General features: G+C 43.1%; 1 protein-coding gene across 5 annotated transcripts in view; it reads right to left on the bottom strand.

The window, feature by feature from the left end:
• Positions 1-15,550, bottom strand: part of TRPS1 (transcriptional repressor GATA binding 1) — a 274,106-nt gene that overhangs the window by 189,678 nt on the left and 68,878 nt on the right. For all 5 annotated transcript variants that reach the window (XM_066578529.1, XM_066578530.1, XM_066578527.1 and 2 more), the window contains one exon: positions 11,917-12,821. In XM_066578529.1, coding sequence (XP_066434626.1) covers positions 11,917-12,819 — 903 coding nt within the window. In that variant the 5' untranslated portion in view covers positions 12,820-12,821. The remainder of the gene's footprint in view (positions 1-11,916; positions 12,822-15,550) is intronic.

The raw sequence follows: 15,550 nt of genomic DNA, 5'->3' as shown, positions 1-15,550 counted from the left end.
GTACATAGATACGGCAGCAGAATCAAACTCAGTACATAGATACGGCAGCAGAATCAAACTCAGTACATAGATACGGCAGCAGAATCAAAGTCAGTACATAGATATGGCACCAGAATCAAACTCAGTACATAGATACGGCACCAGAAGCAAACTCAGTACATAGACACAGCAGCAGAATCAAACTTAGTACATAGATACGGCAGCTAAATCCCAATAATAACAAATACAGCACACGCCAACCTTAATACATAAATCCAATGCCAGAACCAAGCTCTTTTATATACAGTAACAGACTGTGTGCAGGAGCACCAATGGGCTGATAGAGTCACATCAAAATATCAGAGAAGAGAAGATAGAGCCAGGAGGATAGGGCTTTATGTACAGTAACTCCGCAAGACGCTACAGCACAGAAGAAGATCATCTGACACGGGCAAACCTAAGGAAGGCAATCACTCCCAGCCTAATGCCTCAACCCAGAGGCATAACTTGAAGCTTCTGGGCCCCAATGCAAAATCTGTAACAGGGCCCCCAACTATAATGCTTTATTCATACTACTAGGCTTACTATATGGAGAAGATAGGCCTTATTGGCCCCTCTAAGGGTCCTGGGCCCGGGAGCAACCGCATCCCTTGCATCCCCTATAGTTATGCCCCTGCCTCAACCCTACAAGCTAGTGGCCCGTACTCTGTGTGACAACACAGGCAGCCCATGGTCATAGTACACTTTCATCCTACAACAGAAGAAAAGGACATTGAAAAAGTATTTAGACCCCTGGTCTTGTAATCGTTGAGAAAGAGTTATAAACGGGGCAATCACAATTGATGTAAACCTCGTTCTCTAAAATTGCCCCACATATAAAAACTTTCTTGGTAAAGCTACAACAGTAGTGATTGTTAACAACTGTAGATTGATGGAAATTTGTTCTGTTGGTTGACAATCTGTCAGAAATGATTTTAGACTACTGACAATCATTTGCTTTATCCTTCCATTTGTAAATGATTAAACATTATGATCGTCATGTCCCATCTATGGCCACCATCATTGATGAAGGCAGAAACATTTCTCAACCCAACAATGGAGGCACCAGTACAGAATTTCTAGGTGATCTAAATCCTGGGATGTTTCCAGATTGGAGTCATGTATACAAATGGTAGCGAGTGAACAACTTTGGAATAATGACAAATAATTCATAAAATTTGAATCTGAAAGGTATCAAAAAAATGTTTTTTAAATATTTTTTCACAATCTCCTGAAAAATCTAAAAGAAAAAATATTATTTGTTCCGATACAGCAGAAAAATCATTCAAATTTCCAACATACCGTACATCGAGTAGAAGAACGTAAGAAGACTTTGCATTACATTTTTGCAGATATTATATGCTTTAAGAAATCTCTGGCAGAGAAAGAGCACGTCTGATTGATTGGCTTAATCAGATTTAATTACGAAAAGCTCGACATAACCCTTAAAAATAATAGAAATTACAACATATTGAAGCAATTTTTATTAAGTTTTCCCAGGCTTTCCCGTTCTCCTCAAATTAGTCTAAAGGCTAAAAAGCAATGGAATAAAGATTGTGTGGTCTTAACCGAGAAAGTGGTAGAGAAATAAAGACCCATCTGTAATTATATCTATTCTTCTCACTAGCATCCAATGAAATTATTACTACTCTTAGGATGGTTTTATTATAGTACTAATTGTACCACTTTTATATTTTATGCATGTACTGTGCGGTCATCTATTTCTAAAAATCACATTATTTTCTTCCATTGACTTCTGACACAACTTTTTTTCCATTTTCATTAAATGTCTTGTTCAAGGATATCACATTTTGCTAGATTTGATGATATAATATTACATACCAAATTTTTTTCCCACTATATTAATATACGGGGTGCTCAGAAATTGTTCACCCCACTAACAAAAAGGGGAAATTAGCCACTACAGATGAAAAAAGAAACAACTGCTTAGCTTAGGGTTGAGAAGGGCACATTTTCACAACCTAGTACGTATAAGGAGACTTAAAAGCTCAAGCAATGCTCCTCTGGGAAATTTGGTATGCAAATTAGAGATGGTACAATGTGTCTGCAGTAAAGATGAGAGAGCATCCTCGGTAAGGCGATATACTCGAGAGAGCATCGCCTTTTTCGAGTACCTGCTGGCTCGTCCCTGAAGATTCGGGGGGGGGCGCGGGGCAGCGAGGGGGAATGGGGAGGAGAGTGAGAGAGATCCCTCTCTCTCTCCCGATCCCCTACGCAAGTCCCCGCTCACCCCCGCGGCCCCCCTGAATCTTCAGGGACGAGCCAGCAGGTACTCGAAAAAGGCGATGCTCTCTTGAGTATATCACCTTACCGAGTATGCTCGCTCATCTCTAGTCAGCAGTGCCTGCGATCTAATAGATATAGTGCCATTCCCTATTTTCTTACCTTGTAGAGAAATTCCAAAACGGATTTTATTTTCACATGAAAGTCAGTGCATCTCAACATGGTCAACGCTTAAAGAAAAAGTGGATCTACCTTTTATTCCAGAAACAGCACCATTTTTGTCTATGGCCTGTGTCTGGTATCACGGCTTATCCCTATTCAAGTCGAAAGGTCTGATATGCAATATCAGACACTACACAGTTATGGAGAGTCATGGTGAGGTTTCTGGAAAAACACAGACCATATGGTCTCAGATAGTACAATGCTTGGGCAAGGCTACTTGCTTGATCCAATTTTTTAAACTATGAAAACGTGCGATTCTGGAGGCATCTTGTAGATGTTCATGGCCCTTCTGAAATTGCTTGTGCAACTCATCCATCCAAGTATGCATGTTAAATGTTGACAGCTGTCAACCATTTAATGTTCAGAGCCACATTAAAGGGGTTATGCGAGATCAGAAATCTGAATTTTTCCAGAAACAGCACCACTCTTGTGGGCCATGTCTGGTATTGCAACTCAGCTCATTTCAAGTGAATGCAATACCATGGACAAGAGTTGTGTTTTTGTCTTTTTTTTGGTTATATGTAAACTCCAGAACACCTTTAGGCCTTAGTCAGACGGGCGTTTTTTGCCATGATTTGTGCATGCGCATGCGTCCGGCGATTTTATAAAACCATTGCTTTGCAATGGTATCGGACACATGAGCGCTTTTTATGCGCTCGTCCGATAAATTATAGAACAGAAATCGCAGATCGCACCTATCTGCGATTCCGCTGAGCCAATCAGGGGGCAGGTCTGACTCACACGCCCTTCACACCCACTGCAGGCCGGCCGCACGGAACTCCGGCTGCCGGGAGCAGGTGAGTATATATATATTTTTTATTTTAACACTTTTCTGGATGAATTGCAGGGAAGGGCTTATATATTTAAGCCCTTCCCGACAATTCATCCCACACTCGCCGCAGAGCATTGCTTTCAATGGAGCGGGCTGTATTGCCGGCTCCATTGAATGCAATGCGCTGGACAGCTCCGGCCCGTTTCTAATGAAACGCGGCTAGGAGCAGATTTTCGGGCACCGGTCACGCGATTTGCGGATGCGCATCTGTCATGCGATCCGCAAATAGCGCGAAAAAACGCCCGTCTGACTAAGGCCTTAAAGGAAGTTCCTGAGCATTTACTATAGCTGACTTATCCTCGAGATAGGTTGTCAATAGTTGATCATCAGGAGTCAGTCATTCGGGATCCCCACTGATCAGCTGATCTTCTGGCCACTGTCAGAGCAGCCGAGTTGGGCTGATCTGTATCGGTGGTCAGAGACGGAAGTCTAATAGAAGACTTTACTCTCATTGAAATGGGAGCAAGCCTTTCTATTACTCTTTCATCTCTGACCACCAATGCAGACGTCTGATTCAGCTGCACCGACAGCGGCTGGATGACCAGCTTAACCACAGTGATCCCGAGCTTCCTACCCCAACCAATCTACTATTGATGACTTAACCGGACTATAGGTCAATAATAGTAAATGCCCAGAAAATCCCTTTAAAGAAGCAATGAATATCAGTTGTTGGCTGGCCAATCCCATTAATTTCCTGACAATCTTATATGGAGTCATCAGGCATGGAAGGTCATCAATTAGTAGAATCAGCCAACCAAGAGCTATTATCTGTACTGATTTTTAGATACAAGTAGAGTTCTATCCAGATCTGGAGAGCCATTGAGGGGCATATTGCCGGCAGAAGGCTTCTACTGCAAATATAAAGCAGATTCTGATAACACAGGACTTAGAAAAATTAGCCAAAACAATTTCTGTCACGGATCCAGCAGTCAAAAGCGCACAGTTGAGTTTCTGAAAGAGCAAAATCCCACAGACACATTTGTAATATCAGCAGTAGAACAATACAAGATTTGAAGATTGTTTATGTGTGTTTAGATTCAGCTAAACATTCTGCTGTAAAGAGCTCAGATACAGCAGATCAAAGGCTGCACAGCCCAGATGAATGCCGCCATCTACTTTATCTACAAAAATAATAAATACGTACAGCGGCTTGTCACACTACTGTATACACAGCGTATAGCTTGCAAAGAAAGACCAAAATAGACAATACATAGATTGAGGCTTTAAAAGCTGCGGTCTCCAACCTCCAGCTATGGTGAATCTACAACCCCCACCCAGCATGCATTAAGCGCCACAGGCTGCATGCTGGGAGTTGTAGTTTCACCCCAGGTCGGAAAATGCTGAGAGTTTGTTTACAGGTGATGTCCAACTGGCAACTGATGGAGCTGCAATCCGCCATCATATGTCTGTTGTAGACAACTTCACATGGCACAGCTGCCTCCCCCCAGGATGAAGATCAGACGTGATCGCTTCTGTGTTCCCTCATCATGTATCCAGCTAAAACAAGGAGCTTTCTGATCTCTGTTAAATAAAATATACTTTATGGAGAAGTCCTAGCCAGAACTACAGCTGTGTAGAAGAGTGTGTCCCTTCGTCATGACCAAGCCTTGGGGTAATCGTGATGCAGCTTTTTGTACTATAAAGTATGACCAGGGGCGTAACTATAGAGGATGCAGGGGATGCGGTTGCACCCGGGCCCAGGAGCCTTAGGGGGGCCCATAAGGCCTCTCTTCTCCATATAGGGAGCCCAGTACTATGAGTAAAGCATTATAGTTGGGGGCCCTGTTACAAGTTTTGCATCGGGGCCTGGAAGCTTCAAGTTACGTCTCTGAGTATGACAATGACTTTTTGGCCACCATTAAACTTATTAAGGGGCTATTCACATGGCCAAGGTAAATGCAAGTTCCATCCGCAACTGACGGAACTCGGACCCATTGAAGTGAATGTCCGATTTTTTTTTTTATATGGATAGATGATCCATCCATCTATCCATCTTGCAACATGTTCTATTTTGGTGTATTTCCACACACCAAAATTGCCCATTAAAGTCAATGGGTGCGCAAAAGACTACAGAATGCACTTGCATGGCATTCGTGTGCACTGTCTTGCGGCAATAGTATATGAATACTCGTAGCGTGACAGCGCGCATGCGCAATCTCGGCAATAGCCCGGCATAGGATTCGGCATTCCATGCTAGGCAGTGAATGCTACGCTACTAGTGTCGTAGTGTACACGGACCTGCAGGAAGAAGAATGCCGAGAATGGACACTACATAACAGGTAGAAGAGGATCCGGACAGCTGGAAGGAAGTTCTTCTGGCTCCACCAGCCGGATGACTGGTGGAGCCAGAAGAAGATTGGCAAGAAGATGCGGTAAGAAAGCTGAGAGATATAGGCAAGTATTGATTTTTTTTTCTAATGACAGAACCCCTTTAAAGGGGTTGTCCCGCGGCAGCAAGTGGGTCTATACACTTCTGTATGGCCATATTAATGCACTTTGTAATGTACATTGTGCATGAATTATGAGCCATACAGAAGTTATAAGAAGTTATTCACTTACCTGTTCCGTTGCTGGCGTCCTCGTCTCCATGGTTGCCGTCTAATTTTCGCCGTCTAATGGCCAAATTAGACGCGCTTGCGCAGTCCGGGTCTTCTGCTCTTCTCAATGGGGCTCGGTGTAGCTCCGTGTAGCTCCGCCCCGTCACGTGCCGATTCCAGCCAATCAGGAGGCTGGAATCGGCAATGGACCGCACATAAGAGTTGCGGTCCACGGAGGTAGAAGATCCCGGCGGCCATCTTCACCGGGTAAGTAAGAAGTCACCGGAGCGCGGGGATTAAGGTAAGCGCTGTCCGGTGTTCTTTTTTAACCCCTGCATCGGGGTTGAAAAAAAAAAAAAAAACGTTTCGGCGCGGGACAACCCCTTTAAGGCTGGGTTCTTATCTGTGTTTGGGTGTCCATTTTTCTGTTCTGTTATGGCCCCAGACAGACATCGCTGTCTATAGTCCTCTAGCATCTTCCGGACAAAATATTGGAGCGTGCTGCGCTGTTTTGTGCAAGATCTGTGCCAGAGGCTCCAAACAGAGATGGGAACCAAGCCTAACGCTGTTACAGCCCAACCTTCATTACAATTACAAGGATCTACTAAATGTTAATACTTGTTTTACGTTGTCCTGTCCGGCATGGGCCGTTGCAGTACCAGCGCCAGGTCTATTGGAAACCACCACCCACCTATAGCTGAATCTGTATATATTGTAGAGATCTGTTGGGTAAACACTAAATGTTATGTTTCTAAATAGCTGCAAGTGTTTATCAATAAAAACTACATTTTAATTAAGTCAGAAACACAAATTACTTTCTTCATCCTATTAAGTAGAGTCATTAAATTGCCCTTTAAAAATGCAAAACGCTATCATGATAAAATACTGTAGCGGTATTCACCGATGGTAGAAAAGAATACAGCAGTGCCGAGTTTGTCAGGTGTAGTAAATATGAGATTTGTCATCTTGCTCCCTTAGAAGCGAGTCTGTCAGCAATGCTGCCGATGCTAAACTGTTGACAGGGTTGGTGTGCAAAGGTTTTGACATACGGCAACCTGTGTGTCTGATTTCATTATGTACCAATGAAATCAACTTTTATACCCAGTATGTCAGCACTTCACGCACTCTGGGGGCGGGGCTTCTTTCTCTGATGCTCTTTTTCTGTCCATAGAGCTTCTCCACAGCTGCAGAATCCAACCAGGAGTCAATCCTTCAAGTGGAGACAAAGGGATTTCCACGACTTTGACTATTACAGACCTATCCTTAGGATAGGTCATCAATACCATGTTTCCCCAAAAATAAGACACTGTCATTTAAATTTTTGCCACAAAAAGGGCACAGTGTCTTATTTCTGGGGGGGGGCCTTATACTCACCTGGTCTGCGGCATCCCGATGCCTCCCGATGGTGTCCGGCAGCACTGCGTCCTCCTCGTCTTACAGCTGATCTTCTACTGGTGACGGGGCTTCGAATAGCCTGCCTCCAGCAAAGGGAGCGCTGTGATTGGCTAATCGAGCGCCGGCAGCCAATCACAGCTGGCGCTTGATGAGCCAATCATAGCCATTCCGTGATGTCATTCACTGAATGGTTGTGATTGGCTCATCGAGCTTCGGCTGTGATTGTCTCCCGGCGTTCGATTAGCCAATCGCAGCGCTCGCTTTGCTGGAGGCAGGGTATTCAAAGCCCCGTCACCAGCAGAAGATCAGCTGTAAGACAAGGAGGACGCAGCACTGCTGCAGCCCCACCGGAGACCATTGGGACACTGCGGACCAGGGGAGTATTGATTTTTTTTTTTTACTGGGCACTTTAGCTAGGTCCTATTTTCGGGAGAGGCCTTCTATTTCAAGCCTCCCCCGAAAACCCTTAGGTCTTACTATTGGGGTAGGACCTTTTTGTTCCGGGGAAACATAGTAGCTGATTGGCGGGGGGGTCTGCTTTGGCATAAGTGCAGCGCTCTGAGGGTGGGGCTTCTTTCTCCGATGCTCTTCCTTTTTGTCCATAGAGCTTCTCCACAGCTTTGACAGCTGCAGCATCCAACCAGGAGACTACTACAGTGGTCAATCATTCATCTGGAGACATAAAAGATTTTCAATGACCTCAGGATAGGTCGTCAATAGCTGACTGGCGGGGTGGGGGGGGGGGCTGTTTTGTGGGATCTGAGTTGATGGCTGGACTCTGTCACTACAGACAGGTCGGGAAGCAGACATCACTGTCGTTATTGCAGTGGCCTGGTTTGGTACTGCAGGTACAACTTCCATAGAAATCGGGTTGCTGCAGTAATGACAGTACTATCTGCTTCCTGACTGACAGCAGACCCAGTGATCACCTGGGTTTCTGAGCAGTAGACCTCCGCCATTCAACTATTGATGACCTATCCAGAGAAAAGGTCATCAATAGTCAAGGTCCTGGACTACATCTCTAATGGGATTTTCTGGTTACTGGACAACATTTCCCCTCTAGCACGCTCTGTGCTAAAACAACGAAAGTTGCGGTACTTACGCTTTCTCTGTCGCTGCGATACAGCACTGCAGCCCTGCCATCCTCACGGCGCTTGTTGTGGAAGACGTTGGCACCAGAAGTTACCTGACCACTACAGCATCACTGTTCTAAACTCCTGGTGTCATGGCACCGAGGATGTGAGCGCTGATGTCAGAGGAGCGGGCGATGACACTGCAGCCCTCAATCAGCTGCAACTGTCGGGAGACTTCCACTGACCTCTTCCCCAACAAACACTGCTGCAGCAGAGAACGAGTAAGTACTGCTCTTTTTATCATTTTAGCACAGTGGGCACTCAATGTAGGATGTTCTCTGATAACTGAACAACCCCTTTAAAAACTCCCCAATGCGGAGGGTCCCAGTGGTCAGACCCCTATTGATCAAAAAATTATCCCTTTTACTGTGGATAAGCGATAACTTTCAATGCTGCGTCAACTCTTGTAGCTATAGTGATGCGGTCTTTGCTTTTACATAGGACTGCAGGTAATCCAACTGCATTATCAAAATGAACCAAAAAGAAAAAGTAACCTAAAATATGAAATGCAAACTCAGCTCAGCAACATCTATAATATTATGAACTGACAGACCAGCATTATCTGTCCTATAACCGCACTGCCAATTAATGCATGGTAGAACTTTTACCAAGCCCCCCCAAGCTACATAGTATCTGCTTGTGATTTACTGGAAGTAGCAGTCGTGTCTAGAAGGCTGACCCAGTCAATCATCTCTCATCCACCAGACAAGTATTTTTGCTTGGCGAATATTCCAGCTGGTGCAGCAGCAGGGAGCCGTTGTTTAAAATAGCCTCGGCGTAATGTACTTTGCTCTTAATTACTGCTTAACAGTTTTATGCTATAGGATTGCATAGGTTTAATTCTGTAAGAGTGCTAAAATATACAGTAGTAAGTACCATGTACGATTTAAAACCAGGGGACAGGTTCTGTTAGCAGCTACCCAATAAACATTCATATATTTCTATGTCATTATAAAATTTGCCAATTTACACAAAAAACATCCAATAACAATTTGAATATCCCATAAGAACACCAAACTGAAGTCAATATCCAAGCCGACAAAACACATACGCAGTCCTCTATAGTGCTGAATGAAACAAACCAGTAGAACCCGGTTTCGGTTCGAACTCTGCTAAAAGTTCGGTTTGTCATGAACCCAAACTGAGATTTAGCAAAGCTATACCAGAAGCAGTGTTCTACTCGGTAATTCACTGAACACTAGTGAATAACACTATCTAAGGCTCCTTTTAGACTGACGTCACTGTTAGCTCGTTCGCTCTCATGCAATCAGCTCAGACAGGTGGATTCATCGTTGACTTGTTCAATGAGAATCGTTCAGCACAGTTTTCACATTCGCTGTATATTCAGTCTCAAAGCACCTTATGAGCCATAGAAGCCCTGTACAGCACTCTGACAATTATGGCTTTTAAGGGTATTGGTAAATTTCCAGTTCAGTTTCAAACTGATTCAGACCAAATAAAGTTTTTTGAAAAAGTTTAGTAAAATGGCCAAAAACTTGCTCATCACTAGTCCTCAATATCCAGCTAAAACAGGTGATCCTATAACTGAACCAAAAACTTCCAAAAGAGCACAATCTAGTGGTCTGTATCATCTTTAGCATGATAGCAAAGTTGTACATGGAGCCCAAAAAACTGATAGTAAAACTCAGATTTAATGTGGACATGCTTTGGAATTACGACAGCCACACCAGATCTCCTGTGGAGTTTTACTTAAGTCATTAAAGAACCTTCACTGAATTAAGTCCAACAAAGTATAGCCAAGATGGGCGTCTGGATGTTACATTCAGACTATAGACAATAAATTATGGTGCAATAAGGGCTGGGATGAGGGATAGTCATTGTAAGAAGCTGCCTTGGGCACCACTGAATTGGAGACCAAATTACATTTCTTTCTACAAAAAAAGTGGTCACTATGACCAAAGGCACATTTACATACACAGATAATCGTTCAAAAGATTGAAAGATCAGCTATTGTTTTGCACAAAGTATTAATAGGCACTAATTGCTATTAGTGCTTTATCAGCTTCATTTGCATGGAAATGAGTCTCTGGGAGCTGTTTCAGAACTCAGCAGAAGGTCTGAGTTCTGTAATTAGCTCCATTGTTCACCCTTTGGCTAATAAGGGAAAACAATGTAATCTCTAGCTCCCCATGGATAATTCAGCACCATGGGCAACAGACACAGCCTGTGGTTCTGCCAGCCCCAGAAGAGCTGAGACAAAGCAATCAGCTGTTCTCAGCTCTCCCCCAGCAGAAGCTTGCGGTCCTGCTCATCAGCTGTTTTGCCGAACGACGGTTTTCAAGCAGAACTAAAAACAGTCGTTTGGCAGAAAACTCAAAGATGGGCACATTTAGACACAATGATTATCGCTCAAAAGATGGCTTTTAAGCTAATTTTGAGTTATAATCGTATCTAAATGGGCCTGCAGCTGTGAAGGTATTGGTAATGCTGCAAGTGCTGGGGACCAAAAAGCACTTCCCTTTACTGTGCTAGGAACAATTTAAAGGAGTTGTCTAGTTGTAAACTATTGAAGGCCTATTCGCAGGATAGGCCTTTAAAAGTAGATTAGCTTGGATTTGTAGCCCGGGACCCCTGCCTGATCAGTTGTTTACGCGGCCATTGTGCTTGTGCACCAAGCTAATTCCTGCGGATAGTAGACAGCTCAGTGCCCACAGCAATGGTCAGGCTTGGTATTACAACCAAATTTCCCATTGAAGTTAAGGTGAACTTTGCCTGTAATTCCAAGCCTGGCCACTGCAGTGACAATGGAGCCATTTGTATCCTGCAAACATCAGCTTAGTTCACCAGCCTAGCCCATATAAATCAGTTCAGTGCACTGGCCCAGCGAACAGCTATTGATTAGCAAGGATCTTGGGTATTGTCCCTGCCAAATCTGCCATTGTTTATCTACCCTGGTTAAAGGCCATCAATAGTTTACAACTGGACAACCACTTTAATGGATAACTGTCCATCCAACAATAAAATCGAACTGGAAATTATGTAACAGGGGAGGAGTGGGTTCCATTCTGAATACCCTGCCTTGGTGCAAAAACAGCTTGTCCCACCCATGGGTGCAATATGTACCAGGATTGGATATTTTTGCCTGACTTAAAGTACTTTAGCCATTGTGATAACTGGAAGTCTTACCATGTTGTACTGGCCAAGAAAAAAGAAACAAAAAGAAGAAGGAAATGAAAGCATTATAATGCACACATATATACAAGTATACATACTTCCCCCATGCACAAAACAGACGCAACATAAAATATTAAAGCAAATCGACCCATACATTATGTATGGAAGGAAAAGTAAAAAAAGGTTAGAAAAACATGGCGACTTTCTTCCAAAAACATTGCAGACCTGCTTACAGATGGTGTTTATTATTGCAGCTCAGCCCCATGTGCTTCAATAGAGCCAAGCTACAATATAAAGTCACAAACCATAAACAGGTCTTAAATATACAAGAATTCCCAAATAACCCTGAATACAGAAATGGGATGCATAGATTAGAGGTCTCCTTGAATAAAGCACTAACCTGCACATCGTATGTTCCGTTCAACAAAACAGGCCTTTGAGAGTTCATGTCTTGTAAGACACCTGAAAGAACAGAACGATTCACCTTGTGGAAATCTTTGGATTGGCTGAACTGTACCATGTTGTGAAGTGCCAAAATTTTGGTGTCAAGTTCAACATCTTGCCTAGTACGGTTGTGTAGGCCAAGATGATATTTACGAAAATGTTTGATCAGATCTGTGGGATCGTTCCCATAGTACCCATAACCACAAATGTTGCATTTGAAATCCTGAAGTTCTGGGGATAAAGGTGCAGATTCAGAATTGTCATTGACAAACACACCAGTGTGGGTTTTGTTCAGCCCTGAACTCCCATCTAAAGGCACTTGAAGGTTTTCAGAGGCCACCGAAGCTGGACTAGAGTTTTGACAGTCTACTTTAACACTTTGCATTGTGAGATCAGCAGCCCTTGGTGACAAGTCATTTTCTTCTCTAGTCTCTAAATTGTCCCCAGATGCAGCAGAAACCAGTTCTTGAGTTTCATCAGTCTCGGACTTTATAGATGATTTTAGGGTCTCGCAAATGACCCTTGGATCTGTAGTGGACAATGCCAACATATTATTTTCTGTCACCTCATCATAGGAGACATTTCTTGCTTTGTGGTGGCTGTAGTTTAGTACAACTCTCTCGTTGAGTCCCACACTTTCAGAGTCCTTAAAGCTGGAAGAAGCTTCTTGATCATGGAAACATTGATCTTCACTGTTTTGTTCCACAGAGTTAGAATGTTCACTATTTTCTTGCATCGGATCAGTGGAAAATTCTGTGCTCCTCAAAATATCTTCTCTTTCTGATGTAGCACACTCAAGAATCTGTGCTTCACCGTCACTTGCAACGTTTCTCAGAGGGGGATTCTTTTTCCGGACCATATCTGTTAAAAGAAAGAATAAAAAAAAAAATCAAAATTTTTTGTAGACCTCAACTGTATAACTCTTACCAGAGCAGGAGTTAAGAAGCAAATCAATCTACATGCATAAGAAAACAATAAGAATAAGCAGTATGAAGAATGCATTAAAAGTAGTTTAAGCTAGATTCTGGTTCTTTTAAATAGAAAAACATAGAACACATCTCTCAATTAATTCATTGATATATAAAAGCATCCATTGACCACTATAGAAGAACACTGTACTAGCTATATTGGTGGGCTAGTTATAGGGACAAGAGGCCAATACAATCCGCTGTTTGTAAGGTCCCCTGACAAGTCGATCAGATGAAGGGCAAAAGAAAAAAGTAATGGGTAAAGGAAGGGAAAAAAAGGGGAGGGCGGGGAAGGAATAAAGGGGAGGGCGGGGAAGGAATAAAGGGGAGGGCGGGGAAGGAATAAAGGGGAGGGCGGGGAAGGAATAAAGGGGAGGGCGGGGAAGGAATAAAGGGGAGGGCGGAGAAGGAATAAAGGGGAGGGCGGAGAAGGAATAAAGGGGAGGGCGGGGAAGGAATAAATGGGAGGGCGGGAAAGGAATAAAGGGGAGGGCGGGAAAGGAATAAAGGGGAGGGCGGGAAAGGAATAAAGGGGAGGGCGGGAAAGGAATAAAGGGGAGGGCAGGGAGGGAAAAAAGGGGAGGGCAGGGAGGGAAAAAAGGGGAGGGCAGGGAGGGAAAAAAAGGGGAGGGCAGGGAGGTAAAAAAAGGGGAGGGCAGGAAAGGAAAAAAGGGGAGGGAAGAAAAACAAATACAAAAAAGAGAAAGGAACACATTTCTGATTAATATTTGTGTTAACATTAGCAAGAACAAGGAGGGAAACTCCTTTGATTTGGGGCTCCGCTCTTCCATGGTACATGGCTATTGCCTTGCTAAATTGTATGTTGCAAAATTCACAATTTATACTGTCTATTGTAATTATACAATGCATAATTAGCAAGGGGAAAAAGGAAAGAAAGAAGGTGTAGGTTGAAAAGGGAAAGGAACAATAGAGAACACAATATGGAAGGCGAAGTTTAAAAAAAAAAAAAAAAAGGAAAAAAAGAGAGGAAAGAAGGAAATCGGAAGGGGAGAAATAAAATAAAATAGGGGAAAGTAAGCAACACATCCCTGGATAAGATGTGTGTTGATAGTTGCTAGAACCAGAAGGAAAGCTCCATTGACTTAGGGTTCCCTCTCTTCCATGTGACACAGCCACTACCCGTTTTTATTTCCCAAAATTGTAGGGTGCGAAATTTACAACTTCTACTAAATTACACACAGATTAATATAATATTATATATATATATATATATATATATATATATATATATATACATATATATATATACACACACACACACACACACACACACATATACGCACACTATATTATTCCACTATGCATACAGTGCCTGGTACTATCATTTAGATAAAACAGATTGCATAAATGAATTAATAAACTGAACAGCTGATGAGATTCAGAAGTAAGAGGCCTATTGGAACGATGTTCGGGAGGCTGAATATGTGCTTTGATAATCCATTAGCTGAATAGGAAAGTTTTGTGGCAGCCTGTGGTATACTTTTATGAGGAATGGAAAGTGCTATAGAAGCTAAAGAAGCTTCATGAAATGACTGCAGTCCTTCAGCAGAAATGTCAAGATATTCCATCAAGCAGCCTCCATCTGACTCTTTTAATTTGATGAATATCGATAGGATGCAGAGGCAGACTTTGAATGACTACCAGGACAAAAGTCTGATGAGTTTAAAGCCTGAACAGGAAGAGCCACAGTGCCATACTCATACTCTATATAAATCATAAGGTCACAATGCAGAGGAAGTGCGCTCTTCTTGTTTATCTGTATATACAAAGCAAAGCACTCTGCCAATTCATTCCGTCCTAAGATATGTATATTCCTTCATAAGAGTTGTGTATTTCCTGTTGCTCATATACCGCCAACACATTCTACAGAACTACACAGAGATGGTCTCCATTCACTTCAGCCCCTGTGCCCAATGGGGCGCACAGTCTAATTGTCCTCACAAATACTACGGCTAATCTCACAAGAAGGTAAGTAATCTATCAGTATGTTTTTATAGTGTGGTAAGAAACCAAAGAAATCAGGAAGAAACTCTCACACACTCCATACGGATGTTGCTCTTGGTCAAATTCAAACTCAGGACCACAGAGTTGCAAAGCAACAATGCTAAAGAATAAGCCACAGAGCTACCCGCCGTAGATGTTACAAAAATGAAGCAAGAGAGAGTACAATTGATAGAACATGCAATACAGAAAGGGTAAAGGTACTTTTAAACTGTCCAACTTTGCTCCAGAAGGCAAGTGCTGGTCAACGAGATCATTGTTGTCCATCGGGCCATTGCACAGACCATCCCCATTTAGTCTGAGTCGAATGACCACGCATACAATCGTTCGGTCCCATGGAGTTCCATCATTGTCAGCTGCACACTGCCCATTCACACAGGAAGATGTGCCGCCAACAACTATGTTTTTGTGTTGCATGAAAGATGCAATCTCCCAACAACTGATTAGCCGAGCCTTCACATGGGCAGCTAATCAAGGAAACAAGTGTTCCTAGGAATGTTCTAGCTTGATCATTAGCTTCAGTCAAATCATTATCTACGTAGGGGCTGGTGGCACCTTTGTTTTGAGTGTCCAGTACCAGAAGAGAGACACCAACAAGTC

This window comes from Eleutherodactylus coqui, chromosome 9 (assembly GCF_035609145.1).
Source record: "Eleutherodactylus coqui strain aEleCoq1 chromosome 9, aEleCoq1.hap1, whole genome shotgun sequence".
In the NCBI taxonomy this organism is placed as follows: Eukaryota; Metazoa; Chordata; class Amphibia; order Anura; family Eleutherodactylidae; genus Eleutherodactylus; species Eleutherodactylus coqui.
The sequence above is the reverse complement of the archived record's forward strand: the minus strand, read 5'-3'. Positions and strand labels throughout refer to the sequence as shown.